Raw genomic sequence first — 20,944 nt, 5'->3', positions numbered from 1 at the left:
CAAGTATATAACCTCAGGCCTAGTCGGGTCTGAGGATCTAAAGGCCCAAACATACTGGGGCAGAACGTAGCTGGAGACAACTTCTCGCAGACTGTCCGCACTCAGAGCTTTAATAGTCGAGCAGACCTGCTGGAGCGCACTGCAGCGTAGTAGTTTTTTGTGAAATCTTACATTTTCCACAATCCTTAGCACTTCTCTGTAGTCCTTGTACTCTTTCTGGGACGTGTTTTAATAGGATCCATACTTTCATAGCTCGTCTGCCAGTCTCTCCTCTAAGCTCGTCTCCATCTTTCCTGCTCTGTTTCACCAGGTGGATGAAATGCAAGTCGGAATTACATTTAATGTGGGTCAATGTGAAAAATATATGCCGAGCAGTGTTTTGTGTGACACCAGCTATGTGGAGCATAAAGTGAAATCTGACTTTTCGCACTAATTGGCCCGGTGGATGTACGCGTGGACCTCCGAAGTCAGCTTCGCGTATGTTTTGCCTGAGTATGTTTGAACCTTAATTGTGAAAGGCTATAAGCAGAGGTTAGTGATATGTGTATGTTGGTTTGCATGTGAGTATGTTGTTAACAATAAAGACAGTGTATCACTGTTTAACCAAATAAATTTGTATTTTATATGTTTATAACACAGGAAGTTGCACCCATAATCAAGAAGTAGCAACATGAGGAGTGAGCTAGAGCCAAAGAGCCTGAATCCAAAAAGACATAAAACATTAAAAATATTTATTTTTAATCATTTATAGCATTGATTCTCAAACTTTATTGGCTCAAGTACCCCTTTCTCTTATACCTCAATCCAAATATCATCTATGTCCGACTACAACATTTTGCTCAGAATACTATGAAAAAACAAGTACAGAGCGTAATGATGGAATAACACACAAATAATCCCATTTTGAAAATAATTGGAATGAAACAGTATTTAATGCCTCCTGAAAAGATTTATTCCTATATTTTTCATCATTATCATCTCCTGTCTGGTATGGAACCAAGACTGACGCTTGTATTTTCAGTTCATGTTCTAAGCAAGATCATTTACATCATCATTTTTAGGTTGATCATTTTTAACTAAACAATATAAAAGCCCATACGTTTAATGTTTTCCTTTGTTAATTTCCACTCTTAAGAACTTCAAAATGCAAGATACTGTTTCGTTATTTCTTGATGTTTTTTTCGTTTTTACCTGTTAAATGACTCTCTCTCTCTCTCTCATGTACCGCCGTAGTGCCATCGCGTACCCCCATTTGAGAAACACTGATTTAGAGGAAAAATGAAGCCGCTATTCCCATTATGTTGGCTGATGCTCACCATTCTCTAAGGCCTCTGAGTTGGGCACTTCACTCTTATCCGTCTGGTGTTGGGATGTGATGGCAGCAAATTCAATATTGCCCGTGTTTAATATAGCGGAGAGAATTTGATAAACAGAGTTCACCTCCTGTAAACAAAAAAGTTAATTACCCCTGTAAGTTGTTAAAGCTCTGACTTGTCACTAAATGATAGATGTGTGATTTCAGTGTTGAACACCTCCTCTGTGAAGCCAATGTTTCGGAAACACTCCTGAATGGCGTCAAACTGCTCCTTATAAAGTTTTCTTGAAATGATGTCTGGCATCACTTCGCAGTGCGGACTGTCAATGTACCTGCAGACACACAATGACCGTTCAATGTTAACGCTATGCTAAATAAATAGCACTGAGTAAAGATAGTGAAGCGTTGCTGTGTAAAGGTCAAACCTTGGCGGCGTCCTGTCCGGCAGCCTGTACGTCTTTAGTTTGTCTTGATGGTAAAGCCCGGCATAGATGTAATAAAAAATGTGAAAGTTTTTCTCCCCGCTGTCAGAAAACCAACAGCAGTCAGAGAGTGAGGCAGAAATAAAGTTTGAATAACTGAGTGTTGCTTACATCGCCTGTTTAATGACCCTCGACTTCTCCAGCAGGTACTCAGATATTTTGGCTCCGATCACGGCTCCGGTCGGTGTGAACTTCATCTCGAGGTATTTTCCAAAGCGACTGGAGTTGTCATTGATGGCGGTGCAGGCATTCCCAAAGGCTTCGACGAGAGGGTTAACCTGAAGGATCTTCTCACGGAGTGTTCGATTGTTAGCCTGCGAGGGAGCGCGGACATTACTTCAAGACTGAAACGCAGCTTTAAAGAAGTGTGTGAACTTATGAAACAGCCAAAACAAACACTAAAACTGTACCTTCCCCAAGAAAGTAAGATGTTGAACAATCAAGTGAGCGCTTTCTGTTTTCCCCGCTCCGCTCTCTCCACTGATGATTATACACTAAAACGTGAAACATCATTAAAACATGGCAGAAGCCTTGTGCTTTCAGCAATTTTGCAGGTCCAATCCAGATAAATGTCTGGTTATTCTTTTGTTGCCTGATTGGACCAATTTTTTTGTGTTTCATATATTTCTTTATTGAGGTGTATACAAGAGAAACAGAGCATATGCATAAGGGCAAAGTGGCATCAGCACCAAACATTTGTACCCAACTTCCGTCAAGTTTAGATTTTAAATAGAACACACCAAAAAAATAAAAAATACATAAAACATTTAATAAAATTAATGTAATTTGATTAAAAAAAAAAAAAAAAAAAAAAAAAAGGGTTGGACCAATTAAAAAAACATTTTTTGTCCAGCTAGGATTTCATTGTGTCGGGAAAAAAGTAACAATAATACCTAAATAACTGTCAAGGTTTTATTTTTGGTTAATTTTAGAAAAAAATAGCAATTTTACACTCATTTTCAGAAGATGCCTGTTTAAATAGCTACATCCTTGTGGTTGACTGCATTGTTTTTCTCCTACCTGGTCTTTGCAGAAGGTAACCATGCTTTGGTAGGCTGCATCTGCTGTGGCAAAGATGTGTGGAGGATTCTCAGCTCTCTTTACACCGTGGTATAGTTTGGAGAACTAACAGGACACAAAACAATTGACACCATAATTAACATTGAGAAGAAATAAATACACATTGTAAAGTAAAAAAACTGATTGGTATTTTAAAGACAGTCAAGCCTTTCTAATGGGAACTGTTCTTGTAGAAATGACTTGAAATATGAATGAGTCTAAAAATCAGACCTGAGGAGAGTAGATGCTGAGATTCTGAAAAGGATTGAGAGCGATGAGGATGTCTCCAACATACGTGTAAACCTGCAGCTCATCATACCTCTTGTGGAGATGGCTGATAATAGTCTCCTGCAGAAAAAGAAAACACATATTCAGTGTTTTGGATCGATGCGTTATGTGATAAACACGTTGAACCTCACCTCATCCAGGAACTCCAGGTTTACCAGATCATCGTCGGGGCTGCTCTCTATGATGAGAGTTTTACGAGTATTGATCCGCTCGTGCCTGCACAAAGTCAAGGACATGATAATGCCTGTAAAACCTGCAAAGTGACCATCAAATGAGAAACAGTGGTTTGACGAGCTCTTCCAGCATTTGTGTGAAGCCCTTTAAGCTCTCCCAGGAGACACATCTCCCATTATCACAGGCTGTGATTGCACTTCATCTGGGTTTTGACCTATTACTTTCTAATGATCCCCAGTGGGCAGAGGTCAACACAAGTTCAGCTGCTTCTGGGAAATCCAGCAGGGACAACACAGGGTGAGAGGGAAACCGAGCCTCATGCTTTATGACGACAATCAGCCACTGAGATTTAAAAAGGTTGGCAATGTCTGTGTTTTTTTTCTAATCCAATGTGTGTGTCTGTGGCTACAGCCTGACATGTCACATGACTGTTGTTATGGAAACTCCTGAAAAAAAATACAAATGCCTTTGTGACACATGCAGCTGTTTTGGGGTCAGTCGTGCTATTATACAAGAAGAGGACAGAAGGTGGGCAAGGGACTCAATTTACTGATACAGATTGATTTGTAGTGATTAAGTGACTGTAGAGCAGTGGTTCTAAACTGGTCCCACCCTGGGATCCACATTTTGCCCTGGACAGTAAATTAAATTTTTTTTTTTTTTAAGAAATCAGCCAACAAAATTAAGTTTTTCAAAAATAACTGTTGAAAATATACATATATAATATTCTTTCCAACATAAATCTACATATTTTCCTGTGTAACATGCATTTCACTGCATGCCTATCAAAAGAAAATTTTATTCCAAAAGAAAATACAACATGAGAGACATTAAGCATTTATTTAATTTTGACCAGCTGTTCGCGACCCACCCAGTACAGGTCCGCGACCCACTTTTGGGTCCTGACCCACCAGTTGAGAATCACTGCTGTAGAGAACATATCCAAGTTATCTTCATCCAAAAACGGACTAAAACAGGAAATCCAAGGTTTGAAATCAAGGATCTGTCATGTGCAAATAATGTTTAAAAAATGTGTGTTACCTCCAAGTTCAAGTATTCTATGATAAAAATGTCATCACTGTATTTCATACTAAGGCATTGGATAAATGATTAATTTTTAATAGCCTAATAATAAGCAACCCAATAAAACCGTTGTACCATAAAATGTGCCTTCATATAGAAATCATACATATGAGACAGGTGTATGCAATAAAGTGTTTGGTACAAGTTGGAAAGAATTACCATATATGTGTATTAAATTTACAGTAAAACCACATGTTTTATTCACCCGTCATGTTCCTCTTTGATTTGAACAAAAAGACAAGTGTGTATATGAACCTTTTTCATTGGAGGAGTCAGTCTTGTTGCTTGCCTAACCTTCTTATAATTCAGGGTTTTAGGGATAAAAACAATGGATCTAAAAAGCTCCATAATTAGCCATAAATCATATTCCAATATGCAATTCATAACCTGCATCTATATTTAATGACAATAAATAATCAATCCCAAATAAAAAGTATTCAAGCTGCAGGTTAGAAATGGCTAAATCCTTAGAGTATCTCCTGTATTCTGAATATAGTGTAAATGCAAAAGTAGAAATGCATGCATTCAGTGGTTGCTGTGAGTCCACATCATCACGTCGCTTCAAAAAAGGACTTTGTACCTCTGGCATCGAACTCGCTCCAACTTTCCTCCTTTGAAGTGAATCACACGATTCCACCTACGGCAGCTACTTTTAAACCTCCCTATGTCTTCATTCTTATCAGGAATCATTGTTTGCTGATCGGTGGCATGGGAGACTAAACCAGGCGAGCCCAGTTCTCGCCCTACAAGCTCCTAATCCCATTATCCACTTTCACTGTGGACAGGAATTTGGGATCAGGCTCAGGCGCCGGTTCTGCACACTCTTGGGAGTAAACAGAGCTGGCAAGACATCAAGACTCTCAGTCAAGGGCAGGTTCAGCAAACGCTTTTATAATGAAGATTAAGCATTGCCAAAGTCAGTATTTCTCCCTTAAACAGCTGACTTTTTGCTCAGCCGTTCGCTGCCATAAGAGGGTCTGGCTGAAGTATTAAGACCTCACTTCATATGTGCATAAATTGCCTTCCTGAATATCTCTGTATGTATTGATGAGGCAGAGGAAATTAATGTATTACATGCTATGAAGATATGTCTGTGAGGGTTATTAATCAACCAGGTCATTTTCACGTTTTCTCAACTTTGTGAAAGTAACTGAAGATTAACATTTCTTTAAAGCTCATGGAGGTGAAAGTAATGGCTCACAATTACTCACGTTACTGTAGTTGAGTTGTTTTTTATGGGTACTTGTACTTTTTTGAGTATATTTCTTTTTTTTGAGCATATTTCTAAATCAGTAACTTTACTTGTACGCAAGTAAATTTCAAAAGAAGTAAAGCAATTCATTACATTTATACACCCCACCATTATTGAGTAAATTATATTTTTTGTGGTTATTTTTTATTTCCATTTCATGGTGTCTTCTTCCTGTTCTTAGTCGCGCCCAGCCACTTTCTTGGGTTCAGGTTGTGGTTTCTACCTATTATGTTGTAACACACATTGCACATTTGACATGGCACTGTTTTAGAGTTCATACATTGAGCTATACTTAGAGCCTGAGAATTTTTACTGTTTTGAATTTAATTTATTGATGTTATTTCATTTTCAAAAAATATTTAACATTTTGACAAACCTTTTATTGTATACAGATGTCTTTGTGGAAAAAAAATTAAGATTTGATCTTTTCCTTTTTAAGTTTATACATGAGATGTTTACTGTATGGAAGGGAACTGTGGCAAGATTTATTACCAACAATATGGGGGCCAAAGTAACCAGTAACATTTACTTTGAGTACTATTTAATTGAGCTACTGAACTTTGTACTAGTACTTGAGTATTTTATGAATGACCATCACAGTTCTTCTACTTGAGGAGGTTATATCAGGCACTCTCAAGGTAAATCTACATGGGCAAATTATTGCAAATAGAGCTAAAAACACAATGCTTAATGATCTATCGCACTCAATTGCAGAGATCGATCAGCAATACTCTTCTTCTCCATCACCATCTCTGTTTAACAAAAAATTGCGGCTGCAGACAGAGTATGGGTCAGCTTTCTCCTCTTTTACAGGCACTTTTTAATAATTCACTATCAGCTGGTGCTCTCCCTGTATATACTTCCCCCGGTCTAAGCACTGAAATTATCTCATCTCTTGACGCACAGAAAGCATTTGACCGGGTGGAGTGGGGATTTTTATTTATTATACTCTGAAAATTTTGCTTTAGAGAGGGTTTCATTTCATGGATAAAGTTACTTTACTTGAACTCGGTCACAACAGTTATAACTAATGAGCAACAACCTCAGTACTTTTCTCTAAGTAGAAGCACCCACCAAGGATGTCCGCTGTCCCCCCTCCTCTTTGCGGTTGTTAGAGACCCACTGGCCATTGGCCTTAGGCAGGCTGATAACTTCTGAGGCATAGAGCGGAGCCATAAGCGTTCTCTGTACGCATACAATTTGATGCTTTATGTATCTGACCCAAAATCTTCTCCCTCTCTTATTATCAACTTCCTGGGTCAATTTGGGAAGCTCTCAGGATATAAAATCAACCTGAAAAAAAGTTTGCTGTTCCCACTAAAACAAGAAAACGTCACAGGTTCTCTTGACATATTCCCATTTAAAATAGCCAATGGCCTCTAGGTTCATTTGTATGCACTGCTTTAGCCCCCTGCGGCCATACAGTCAAACTTAATCGTCTGTCAAACTATTAAGATATGGACACAGTTCGGGAGGCATTTTGGCCTAAAAAATACCTCTATATATGACCCCATTTGAGGAAGCCACAATTTTCCGCCTGGTTCCTTGGATGCATCTTATCAAGAGTGGCATGCTAAAGGCAATACATTTCTGTTTAATTTGTTCTCAGATGGACTGTTCATTTTCTGAACTGAGTGAGACTTTTGATCTTCCAAAGTCAAGTTTCATCTACAAATTTGAAGCTTTGTCAAAAAAAAACTCTCTTCCTTTCCAAACATACCAAATGATATCTTAGACGATATTTTTTCAGAGTCACCTACTAAGCAAAGATTAATTTCTACCCTGTACAAATCAATAAATGACTCTTATCCCACCTCACTTGAGGAAATCAAGAAGCGATGGGAAACTGATCTGGGTTTAACAATTAGTGATGAAATATGGGAGGCCACTCTCAGACATATACCTGGATCCTTAATCTGCGTGCGTCATGGATTGATGTAGTTGAAGGTGGTTTTAAGAGCTCATCTCACCAATGCAAGGCTGACAGACATGTATCCTGACACAGACCCCTCTTGCCCTCTCTGCAAGGGTCAACCAGCAGACCACATTCATATGATCTGGTCATGTCCTGCACTCTCCATTTTCTGGTCAAACATTTTTGATTATTTACAAAAATCATTAGGAAAAAAGAATGCCCTAGTCCCATAAGTGCTATATTTGGAATTAGCCCATTGATTTAACCGAGCAATGCATGTGATGTCATTGCTTTCACCACTCTCATTGCAAGGAGAATCATCATGCTTTATTGGAAACGGCAATCTTCACCAAGCTTTACAAGATGGATTAGAGAGACAATGTATTTTTGGAAATTAGACACAATAAGATTCACTCTAAAAAAAAGAGAGACCTGGACCCTTTTTCTGAACTATTTTGAGGAATTACAAATATCTCTGGATGAGGGGAATGCTGAATATGACTAATTTTATGTTTGTATATCTTTATCTTAGTCATTTAATTATTTTAAAGTATTAATTTAATTGCTTGTTATTACTACTTTTTTAATTTTCCATTTTTTTTTTTAAATAATAATTATTTGTATTTTGTTAATATACATTTGTAAAATGATTGCATACCAGTTGTAAATTGCATATCCTTGAAAGTGATGCCTGGGTAGGCGGGTAGATGGTTTTGGCATTGATGCGACTTGACAATATGTATGACAAATGTAATTATACATCCATTTTTTGCTGATATTTGTTCAAATGAAGGTAAATAAAAATAAATAATAAATAGGAGTAGGAGGCAGAATTGTTGTGCATTTGAGTTAATAATTTGACTTAAATCAGCACCATTATTCCCTCTGAACTAGTCTCACACCCATCACTTCTTTAATCATCTCATTACAAACTCCATAACTGGGCCTCATCTTCATCTGTATGCTATTAGAAGATGAGAGCCTGCCCCCTACTGGACAAAAACTATATCCCTAAGCAATCAGTGCACAAAACACAGACCTCCACATGGAACAATTCCTACTGCGACTGGGGAAAACAAACCGGTGCCGACTTACCTGGTTTTGGTTTTGCAGCCAATTTCCTGCTGCTCTTGTATGAGAGTAGCCAGCTGCTGACGGACAGCCACTTCTTTCCCATGGGCCTGTTTTATGAAAGGGTGCTCCAGGAGATGAGTCACAGACGGACGAGCCTCAAAATCCTTTATCAAACACCTTGAGAGAATCAAAGAAAAGTCAGTCACCTGAAGAGAAAATCAGAGATGAATTATTATTCTCACATCTTTAAAAAAAAAGAAATCACCTAAACATTGTAGAGCTCTGATCTTTCTGGGTGTGTTGTGAGTGACACCCACAGCAGCAGGGAGCTACTTTTAAATGCCCGAGTCACTAATCTGTCCTGCACTGTCTGAGTAGCACATGGTCACTATCAGCATAGCCCTGTGTCGTAATGAGCCAGCACACAGCAGTGAGTCCTATCTGTGATGTGCAGTGTTTGCCTGGGAGTAAAGTCAGTCCTTCACCTTAGACAGGGACGTTAACAAAGCAAAATGAAAAGACGAATTAAGGGACAAAAACGATCAAACTAAAGGACACCAATGATGATGCATGTGTCTTATTTTCCTGTTCAGCTAAACTATTTTGAATATGTGAGCTTCAACACAAAATGAGCTGATATTCTGTTTGTTTTATCAGTTTGCATTGGACGTTATTTCCATGAATTCATTAGCATCAGGACATTAAGCAGAGGTTGCTGCTATTAGTAGGGCTGAGCTGAGATGCTGAGCCCACTTTGTCACAGAAGTCACTGCCCAAGTGCAGACATTGCTGATGGATTTATTATCCATGCAGCCCCTCCACAAACACACACACACACACGTGCAGGCATGCACACAAAGGCCTGAAAAGGTTTCACAAACAGCCTGCAAAGCTTGATAACATTGTCCACATGTTACACTGTGGGCTTTGTTTGAAGAAATTACATTTTTAATTTTTTTTTTAACACTATTCAAAAATCCATTGATTATAGATTACAAAGCTGCAGTACAAGAAACCACTATGATGACTTGTGAAAAAAAACACAGATAGTAGTATCGCAAACTGTGTCACAACAACATCCTGGCAAATCATTGAGTATACAAACACCAACAGACCTCCAAGGCTGATTTTTTTAAATGATTTTCTTTCTACCGTTTCAAACATAAATGTTATCCAAAGAGGCCTCCTAAAAAAAATAATTCTCTAAACAAATTGAATTTTATTTTCTCATTACAGCTCAGGCTCTCAAACCTCTCTGCAGTGTATATAAAGGCTGTATATTCTAAGTAACCATTACAAGGCGCCCTCTGACATTATTAGCTTTGCACAGTGGAGGAAATGATAAGTTATCGGAGGCCCAGATAGAGCAGATAATTCAGGTGAATTAGTTCACACCTCCTTGGCAGATTTACACAAATGAAAGCCGATGAATGGAGAGACAAGAAGGGTTGATAGAATCTGGCAATAAAATATCAATTTCAGCTGCTGCTGTGTTTACATGCTGCCTGCTGAGGCTTTGTTGTCACCAATGTTTATGTCGGTTTGATTAAAACTGCTTTGTCTCCTTGTATGTTTAGAAACGATAGTAAAATACACCCAATGTTCATGTGTCTTAATGTGTCAGATGAAGACAATATTATAAGATGTTTACCATGTGGTCCCATTATGTGCCCAGTTTAATTTCAGAATGGTAGCATACGTATCTACTATCTAGATTACTAGTGAAAAACTAATCAAGAATAAATGATTATAAGACACGGAGGCAAGCTACAAGGACCTTATGTAAAACATTTTCAATATCGGCGAGTGTTGAAATAGCCCCGAAGTTGGGATCCCGAATAAAAATGAAGTCGAATAAAGAAAAATTGCTTTATATCCCAAGAAAGATTTATACGATAAATTAAAACAGAGATCAGATTTTTTTCTTACATGTAAACGTGCAGTTATGGGCCAATGAAAACAGTTTAAAAAATTGTTTGTTTTTTTTTATTTTAAGAGACTGTCACCAATGCATATATCTGACTAATCAGATATATGCTAATCATAGCTCAAAACTGATCAAGTTACAGGGAGCTGAAACATATGTAAAATTGTTAAGGGAAGCCCAAAACATGTTGTAGCCAGGGCTGCACGATTTTGAGAGATATTGCGATTCGATTTACAATTTTGAAAAATATTTTATACATTTAAATGCATATGCGTTTAATTTTTTTTCTAAATTCCGTGTTTTCCACATTAATTTTTTTTAATTCTTTTTTTTTTTTTAAATATTAATCAATTTTTCAGAAAATATTAGTTTTTAACTTCTGTGAGGAAACAAAATAAATACTAATAAATTAAAAAAAATTGCAATTAAACAAAAATATATGTCAAAAAAATGTAATTTAAAATAATGAGTAAGATACAATTAAAAAGTAAATATAAGTTGTACTGGCATGGGTTATTCTGACTTTTTAATTTGAACTTTTAATTATTCACATCATATAAAGTATGAGTACAGTATGTATGAGAGCAGCATTGTCACCCAATTTCCCCTCAGAGATCAAAGTTTTACTGAATCTGAGCAGGTTTATTGATTAAGTTTTGATCAACTTAATTTAAATAAACCTAATTCAAATGATCCTGATGACATCATTCCAGACCATAATGATTAAACAAAAAAAAAATGGACACAAGGATGCATCAGTTATTTCACCACTAGTGGCCAGAGTATTTTAAAGCATTAGAAGTTATCATTAATCTACAATGTTTAAGACTCTACAATCCTAGCATCATTGGTCTCGTCCACAGCAACAGAACAACCTTCATCCACAGATCTTCTGTAGCTCTGATGAGATGTTCAAACGCTCAAACGGACGGAGCTTTACAGACACAGCAAAGTTAAGCGGGCACTGGTCAGCTCTGATTTAGGAGTCAATGATGATTTGCATAGTTTTTTGCCAGTTTAGACGGTGTTTCGGATGGTTTCGGTGGTGTTTGAAGCGGCCAGGATGAGAGTGGGGAGGACCTTTCCGCATAAAAAACGTCCTTTTCCTCATGGTGACGGCGTTTCAACTCTATTCTGTCCATTTCCGCATTCAACAGTAGATTCCATTTTAATTGGTTGATTCCGTGATTCCGCTAATGTGGATTTTATAGGGCCCTAGTGTAGTTGCTGTTAGCGCACTCAGAGACTCGCTGCAGAGCATGTGTCCTGTAACCATCTCTGATTGGCCAGCAGCCCAGGAAGGCGGTTCTCTGCATTTCTGATTGGCGAACATATATATCACTCAAATGATGGAGGTGAAAGAAAAAACCTCAGCATCTGAGGCTACGTTATCACAGTAGTGAAAACCTCAATATCGATGCGATTAAGGTTAATCGTTCAGCATTTAAAACCCTGACCAACTTTTTTCCAATTTTGAGGGACTGGCATGTCTTCCAGTTAGGAAGTTTTTCTGATTTCTTTAAACATTCTGAGAGTGTAGGTGGAGTTGTATTACTATACCAAATTTCAGTTTCCTATGTGATGTAGTTCCTGAGACATTAGAAGCTGAAATGAAAAAAAAATAAAGACGAGCGAAAATCGACAAACACCTTACTATATTGGTCATATCTCAAAAAGATTTAATACGACCAAACTAAAAAGGTACAGTGTGCCTGTTGATTAATCAATGAACAATTGGAAAAAATTTCTGCATTTTATGAAACCAAAATGTGTGGGCCATTTTTTAAATGACATGGAATGACCCTGGTGCTTCTTGTAAATTAGAGTCCCAGGACACTTACTGGCCGATGAAGTGGCTGAAACTTCGACACCACTGGTCTGGATTTCTTAAAGTGGGAGACGGATTTCTGAAAAACAAACAAAAGCAAATACATTTCTATTGAATATGCAAAAATGAGTACACAGAGTAACAAGGAGAGTTCTGTCAGGGTTCGAGGGTGTGCGGCTCTGTGGCAGCCACAAAAAAAGTGACAAATGATAACTGCTCCTCCACTGCCTGGCACTGAGCATCTGTCAATGGGAGCCCAAGTTATGAGGGTTGCTTATACCTCTGTCAGCAGCATTTACTGCGAGGCCATCGATAACGAGGCCAACACTTTCAGGTGCCAAGGCTGGACAGGACCTGAGTGCGGTCGTCTTCTCAGGAAGCTGTCAGCACGAGAGCTGCAATCTGAGCAGTTTCTCACTGTCAGACTCACCTTATCACAGTTCAATGTGTAAATATCAATTTAGATTGAAGAAAATGAATTACTGAATGACGACCTAGAGCTAGATGCATCTACATATGTAACAATATTTTAATACAAGAGGGTTATATTACGAAACCGAATCTCTCATTTTCCACTGCACTAAGTTGATAAGAATTCAGACAGGCAATCCTTTGCAAAGTGCAGATCAAAGCCACAAACTGACTGTTTAAATGCAACCTCTAATATAAGCCTGAAGACACGTTCTCGCCTTGATGTTGTATAATTCTGCTTAAACATTACAAAGTCAATATAGCAGCAGTGTTGCTGATAACACTGTCAAGTGTGTGCATTGTGCTTAGAAAATTCAGGGCCTGCCCCCCACTCTCTCCTCTTTGCTGTATTTGTGGGAGTGCGGGCAAACATTGTAAACACAAATGGCTTATTCAAATTCAGGCCCAGGCAGAGTGTTAACTGTCAGTCTTTCTTTACTGTGGATTGAGGCAAAATCAGAGAGGCACTAATGGCTTGTGACAGCTGTAACAAAGCTGTAATAAAGGACAAAAATCTAACCAATGCAACATTTGAATATATATTCAATGTTGTGTTTTGCACAAGTTCTAATAGGATCTAAGACATCATTGAATCGTCAATGGACTCCTAATGTCAGACGTACTAATGCTTATTTTTAATGGAAATGTTCACATCTCAGGTGTTTGAAGACAAAAACCTTCATAAACCTTCATTTCCTAATTTCTTGGAAATTGTCAATTGCATCGATCAAAAATGTGACAAATCCAATGAATTAGCATTAAATTGTGAAAAAAAATTGTCACCAAATGCAAAATGCTGATTCAAAGACCAACTCTTGACATAACTGGTTTCTAGTTGTAATATAAGCATAACAGTAAGAAACCACAAAGGCCAAAAGTGAAGACTTATTCAACAAACGGGCACACGTTTAAAATTTCAGATCATCCATCACTGCAGCCATAGCACCAGCACCTCCCTGAGCTCCGTGCATGAATAGGAAGAACCACATTTATCACGGCTCCTGGCAGCTACACGGCCAAAGCTGCAGTCCAGAACGGCACTGAGCGCAGTGAAATTACTGCATTAAAAGGTGGTGATATTAATGTTTGCAGAATCAGCCAAGCAGCCAGTGATCTTTTGTCTGGGTCCAAGATCACTGTTTGATCAGTTTGAAGCAGTGAGTTACTTTACAACAAAAAATAATATTGCACTTTTCCATAACTGAAGTAGCACAAATGTTTATATTTGTTTATGTTTATTTGTGGGATACATCTAATGGGGCATCACATTAAAAGTAGCCTTAACCTGTATTTTCCATGGATTATTATATTATGTGATGTAAAAGTAGGTTTGTAGGGAGGGGATCGGTGTATATATTTGTATCAGTAAATATTGTAAGTCGAAAATTTTGTGTTGGACAGTATCAACATATCAGACATTAGCAAAAAGCGAAGACACCCGTCTATTCCTAAATGAGATAAAAGCATGTTTACACCATAAACAGATCGCCAGTTCATTACAGAATCAGAATACATGTCTGATTTATACCCGCAGCCCAAAATCAAACCCTGATCTTTTCAGTGAGAGGCGAGGTCACAATCTTCTGCACGACTGATCCACCCAAAGATTTTCTCTTTATGTGACACCACAAACTGAGCTAATGTTCCTCATCCTTAGCTGTTCTGCTCCACAGACACTGCCTATTGGGTTTTTTTCTTATCCTCTTGTCTGGATTTCTCTCCTTGTGATTTCACTGTCGTCTGATGCTTTTGACGAGCTACCATTGAATTCAGAGTCTGTGGCACTTGTTCTGCTTTGAGCTCAGACTATTGTGCTTTATTTCTACTTAATCCGTGACTGATATCGCCAATGATCTGAGTCTATAAACACAACCTTGGATGCCTTTGTTTGAATGAACATAAACTAAAGTAATTAACCGTTCCGCACATTAAACATATAAGACGGTCTTTTTCTTGCATATCAGTAATTAATTTTGCAGATGATGATTTCACTACATTGTCCTTTGGCATGGTCTATTACCTGCTGTCATACAGACACCAGTCATATGCACAGCTAATTTGGATCAAAGCCAAGAACAGGTGACTGCATGACTTCACATTTTATTCTAAAAATAAAACAGCGACATGTACAACCTCAAATGTGTACTTGGATCGACAGTGTGTCACAGCTCATCACGTCGCTGATACATCTGAAGTACAAACAGAACATGCACCAAGGTGACCCTAATTCATGGAGCTCATCAGTGTCCACTAGTACAGGTATCACAGCTCCTCTTATCGTTCATGGCCTGCTCATCTCCACCTGTGCAGGATTCCAGTGGCAGAGACAAAACAATGACATAATGGTTCCCTGCTGTTGATAGCACCGAGTGTTTATTCTGCCCTCCATTCAGAGCCATTAAATCTAAAGCCAGATGACACTGACTGTCCAGCGACACAATGGTGTATATAACATAACACAACCCCCGGCGGGCGGCGTTTGTCTTGTATTGCGCTATCTCGAAGTGTTTCTGAGAGGAAGAATGATGCCGTGGATGACACAGACAAGATTAACTACACGACACTGGAACCTGTGGCCTGTAAACGCATTACTGTGTGAAACTGTAAAGCATCAGAATGATGAAAATGCTTATTGCATGTTTTACTGTTTCCTGGGGTTTCATAAAACATGCAGCGCCCAAGGACAATACTTCAGACGAGTCTCTTCAAATGGTTTGTGACATAGCGGGTAAGGGGGGGGGAAATCAGCTCTGCAATTGTCAAAATGTGACAGGATGAATCTTTCTGATTTCCTCATGAATCACTTCCACCACCCAAAGGTGAAGCACATTTCCTTATTCAGAGAGCAACTCATGCAGCGGTCATAAAGGCATTTTCTCGTCATATCACTGCACTGCTGCAGCAACGAGGGAATATTTGAGATAAATGACATGTTAACAGAATCATTTCATGGTTCAACACTTTGGCTGTGATTTATGGCCCCAACTGTTACACCTTTAAGGTCCCGGCTCACCTCTGAAAGGAAAAATATATTTTCCAGTTGGAGTGGAGAGGGAGCAACGTCATTTTAAAACATCTGATTCGATCATTGTCTTTGTTATCAACAAAGTAAGTAAATTGCTGAAATCTAATGAAGGGAAATGCGTAAACTGCCTCAAATTAGCAGCACAGCTGTTCTGCAAAGAGAAAACATGCACAAATTTACCGCTTTTTAGTTTCTTCCCTTTAGCATAATCTTGTATCCATCACCCTTTCTTTAAAAAAGGGGAAATCTTACAGATAAAAATGCCTGAGAAGCCTTTCAGGGACCAAACCCCTTATATTTTTTTACAATTAGTTGAAAATGTGGTGTAGATAAAAAGCTGAGTTGGTTTCCTTAGTTCCTGCTGCATGCTCGCTCCTCTGTCTTGGTAGAGAGGAGAAAGTGCTCTGATGGGAGGAGGTGACAGCCTCATTTCAAAGTGAATGGAGCTAATCAGTGATGCAAATTGCAATCAGGGGAGTACATCTCCACCTAACTGAGAGATAATTGCACAACTGTGCCGATAACAAAAGGTCAACCTCATGCACCACAAAGCTCTCAGATGATCAGTTTCCAGCAGGGAATATTTTTACAGACTAAATCACTGCTTTCATTTCAACCCCCAACACTACAGCATCTGTTCTGACCATGAAGACTTTTACTGTTGTGACGCTGCATCTCAGACAGAGGATGAAACAGAGCTGGCGACAAAGTGTGCATCAAACAATCCCTTTAACTGTCTACTAATAGTGCCAGGCAGAGTCCATTGAAAAGCAGGCACATGGATTCATTGATCTTGATGGAACATTCATGTTTTTGGACAGTGAGAGAAAACTGGAGTATCTCTTATGACCTCTAAACTTTGATTCACTTTGTCAATAGATATCATCCACTTTTCCCAGGTCAGGTCCACTTTTTACACCATGTCCAGGTCTTTATGTTTTCCAAGAGACATTAAAATAGGTAATTTAACTGATGCCATTCCCTTATAAACCACTACTACTGTATCACACACGAGCACATCTAGGATGAGGCAAGCAAGACTTCATGATTTCAAACTGTACCTTGAAAAATTAGCAAGCAGGTCAGAAAATGGGTGGATTAGATGAGTGTATATATGATTGTAAAAAAAAAAAAGTGTATTGAGTAAGTTCTGAGAAGCTTGTTAATTTGTTTGTGCGTCTGTAGTCATAAAGAAATATATACTGTATGGTGTACGACAGAAATTAATGTCTCTTTTCTATTCTTTATATTCATATAATGTAATCATAATATAATATGGATATGTTTTGTATAACTGTCCAGATTATATTTTTCCTCAATTTAATTTCTGAAATAAGCTATACTTTTAAAATTTGAATAAAAATGAGTTGACCAACATGCTGTAATCCACTGTGATTCTGCACTGAACCTTAATTCAAAATGTCTACCCAAATAGAAAAGGCACACTTTGACTATTTAGCAATTGTAAGGCCTATTTTAGTCAATTTCAAATACATTTAAAGTATTTTACCAAACCCTGACACCATACTCTCCTCACAGACTAAAGAAAGCATCTGTGTGTGTTTGTTGGAGTTCCCTATAGTATGTGGTGAGAGCACCCTCTACTGGACTCACCGTGGGATCTTGAATAGAGCTTTAACAGGATGCATCTCAGCCAGCGGGGGGTCTCCGTCTGCCAACTCAATAGCAGTGATGCCCAGAGACCACACATCACAGCGGGCGTCATATGAGTAGTCATACTGTTGCTCACAGGCGATGACCTGGGAACACAACACAGCAGGAGATGTTTAAACTGTACCGTCTGACTCTTAGCGATCAAAGTGTGTGTGGATATTTCCACGTCAGGTCGCTTTAATCCATTTTTCACCCTCTGGAGTGGCTGAATTTATGAATGAACAGTGTCACGGTATTGTAAAAAATAAATAAAGAAGGCATAATAAGAGATAAAGATCAGTCGTACAAAGACTAATCATGTCAGATTTGAATGATCATCACTTTAAATACCCGATACCAAGAATATAAAAAAATAAAATGACACCTGGATATATTTACGACCTTTAAGAAGATGAAAGGTGGCTCAACCCCCCACCTCCCCACACACCGTCAATAATCATAACTGACACTACCTTTTACAGCTGATTTTATTCTAATTGCCCCTGAGGGCCCCCCCATTCACTCCAATCACCACTCCTCATTTCTGCCCATGAGCGAGCTGAGGGGCCTCAGACTCCCAGCTATTAACCTTGAGGCGACCTCTGGAGCTGCACCCGTAGAGGGGAACCGGATGGGAGGGGGAAAGGCACACAAAAACACTCTCTCTCTCTGCGTGTGAGGGAAAAACACGTGTGCATCCAGACACTGACCTCGGGAGCCATCCAAAAGGGCGTCCCGACCGATGTGTTCCTCCTCAATCGAGCGCTGGTCAGTTGAGCTGAAACACCTGAAGCCAATTGAAGCAATAAATATTAAATCATCAACCATTTGATCTCACTGCAGCTTGTTTTTCAGGGGGATTTTGAAAACACCAACATGGATTTATTGTAAATAAAGAATGTTTGGAACAATCAGCATATCCTGGCAAATAATTCAGTGTTGGCAACCTGCCAAGCAGCAGTAATAATGGGCCATAATCATTTCAAATTATGTAGGACAGATTTTTATCAGCGTGAGTCCACTTCATCTCTATGACACAGAGAACATAAACATGGCTGGGGGCGACTGAGAGTCATTTGCCATCACAGTTTTCTTTTAATATGCAAAGGATCAAATAATGCAATTTAAATGAAGCAAGAATAGCTGGAAGTTAAAGCTATTCTCCATGAAATAAAAAAAAAGATGCTGCGATAAAAGCAGGACTACAGTGAAATTTGTTTTCAGGGCATAATTTCCAAACACACACAAATTGGGTGTAAATCTTTGATTCATATTGGCTAAACTTCCTGTCATCATTACCAAAGTCAACCAGTTTGACTCCTCCCTCGGTCGTCAGGAGAATGTTGTTGCCTTTGACATCACGATGGATGATCCGGTTGTTGTGTAAGTGCTGAAGTCCCTATAAATCAGAATGGAAAACATAAATGTGCTGAACACAGATCAGGATCACAGCTCCGTCACTAGTCATTTGTCTACATTACAACATGACAAATTAAAAGTTGAAGGTACAAACTATAAAAAAAAAAAACGCTCCAACAGCTGTTCAGGAGGTGACGCATTTATGAGTCAAATAAATCCACAGCACCCTCGTTTGCGGGTTTGCATCCCATCCCACCCCACACCTCCCAAACATCAGCAGCTTTGCAGAGTGCAGCCTTACCAGGAGGGCGCTGTATAAGATGTATGAGATAACGGGCTCCTGCAGACGTTGGCCTCGCATGAGCAGGCTTTTGATTAGTTCTGTGACAGCGCCACCGTTGCATAGCTGGGAGGGGGGGGGAAACAAAGAAACTCCAGTGACTCGTCCATCACTCACCACTCTGAGATCATGATTCAGGGCAGGAGCTGTGCCACACGCACAGGTGTGGAGAAAGCAAACACAGTTTCATAAAGCAGCAGGGAGGCGACCATTACTGTGGAGATGGGCTGTCATGGAACGCTGAGGCCTGATTTAATGATACTAGAGATGCTTTGACATATTTGGAATAATTAACATCGATTTAGCATTTAGATTAGAGTGACACACTGAGGTAACGTAACATGTAAACAGGGACACATCACCTGCCATGTATGAGCGGTTTTCCTCCTCAGTTTTTGCAGCCTTTTATATTTTTTTTAAATTTTTGCTACAACATAGTCCTAAAGTTTCATTTAATGTCAACAGGTATTTTACAAATATTGTAAAATATTTTTTTTAAATAGATTAAATCATAATGCATGCCTCAGATTAATCAAACATCATTCACTCCAAAAAGAAAGAAAAATGGTCAAAATTGCCACTGTAAACACTGCATAGAAGTGATTTTATTTCATCTTGACATCACGGGGAATACCAGGAACAAACTAGAAAAAAATGGTGTCAAGGGAATCAAGGTCCTATCCTTGTTTGAAAAAAACAAAAACAACAAATCACAGTAAGGACAAAATAAAATGGATGATGCAATATGAGAAATGTTTAGGGTGGAGATGGAAACAAACTTTCAAACTTCAATTTCAACCTTTTTTCTTTTCTTTTTGGAATAAATGATGTTCAGTTAACTGATCTATGAGGCCTACATGATTTTGTCCAATAATATTAAAAAAAAAAAAAAAAAAACATATCGGGTAGAAGCTTTAAGGCCAAGTAAGACACAGGCACTCCAATCAAAATAAAACAAAATAATTGACCTTACATATGCTTTTCTAGAATGTATACAGATCTTAAGTGTTTTTAATAGTAATAATAATCGTATACTAAGGGCTCACCTCCAGTACCAACCAGAGCTGTCCTCCTGACAACTTGTCCGACTTGTAAAACATGCCAAAGAACTTCACCACATTGGGGTGGTTGGACAGCGACCTCAAAATATTGTATTCTGCTTCAATCTCCTCATCCACGTCCTTATAGAGCACCACACAAGCATAGTTTAAAACATATGCAATAAAACATTATGATGACATGAATAAAAGTGTCCCATATGTAACTGGGAAGTTATAACAAGGCAGGTCCTCAAGGCAGGGTTATAACTCAGCAGCAAAAGGAAGGAATGCAACTGTGTGCTAATCTATTTCCTGAAGGACTTTCAATCAAAGTAAATCTAAGAGGGACCGAAGATCAACAGTCACCGAGGCAGGATTTCTCTTCTTGGATGTCTGAGTGATAGTGTCAGCAGTCTAATCAGGTAGAGCGATGGGTGAGAAGGGAGCTTCATCTTCATGGACATAAGGGGAGCATCATGGTGAATAGCATTGCCATGGGGATGCTTACTCTGACACAATCACAGCACACCTCATACCAAGTCCCACTTTCATTCACACTGTGCTGCCAATCCCGAGCTCCACCGCGTCCTTATCTCACAGCCAAACAAAGGGAGCCATTGATAGGATAGTAAGAGCTAAAGTTTCATGTAAGACTGCTT

The 20,944-nt window shown here is 38.8% G+C and overlaps 1 protein-coding gene across 2 annotated transcripts in view; it reads right to left on the bottom strand.

The window, feature by feature from the left end:
• myo3b (myosin IIIB) overlaps positions 1–20,944 on the bottom strand; it is a 71,229-nt gene that overhangs the window by 43,471 nt on the left and 6,814 nt on the right. For both annotated transcript variants that reach the window (XM_028435985.1, XM_028435986.1), the window contains exons 4-18: positions 20,292–20,426; positions 19,207–19,311; positions 18,846–18,945; positions 18,257–18,333; positions 17,508–17,653; positions 12,411–12,476; positions 8,664–8,819; positions 3,276–3,360; positions 3,088–3,204; positions 2,818–2,922; positions 2,208–2,291; positions 1,909–2,111; positions 1,741–1,839; positions 1,533–1,647; positions 1,317–1,443 (exon numbers count right to left, since the gene is read on the bottom strand). In XM_028435985.1, the coding sequence (XP_028291786.1) occupies positions 1,317–1,443; positions 1,533–1,647; positions 1,741–1,839; positions 1,909–2,111; positions 2,208–2,291; positions 2,818–2,922; positions 3,088–3,204; positions 3,276–3,360; positions 8,664–8,819; positions 12,411–12,476; positions 17,508–17,653; positions 18,257–18,333; positions 18,846–18,945; positions 19,207–19,311; positions 20,292–20,426 (1,720 nt within the window). The remainder of the gene's footprint in view (positions 1–1,316; positions 1,444–1,532; positions 1,648–1,740; positions 1,840–1,908; positions 2,112–2,207; positions 2,292–2,817; positions 2,923–3,087; positions 3,205–3,275; positions 3,361–8,663; positions 8,820–12,410; positions 12,477–17,507; positions 17,654–18,256; positions 18,334–18,845; positions 18,946–19,206; positions 19,312–20,291; positions 20,427–20,944) is intronic.

This window comes from Gouania willdenowi, chromosome 21 (genome assembly GCF_900634775.1).
Source record: "Gouania willdenowi chromosome 21, fGouWil2.1, whole genome shotgun sequence".
In the NCBI taxonomy this organism is placed as follows: Eukaryota; Metazoa; Chordata; class Actinopteri; order Blenniiformes; family Gobiesocidae; genus Gouania; species Gouania willdenowi.
This window is presented reverse-complemented; position numbering and strand designations above follow the sequence as displayed.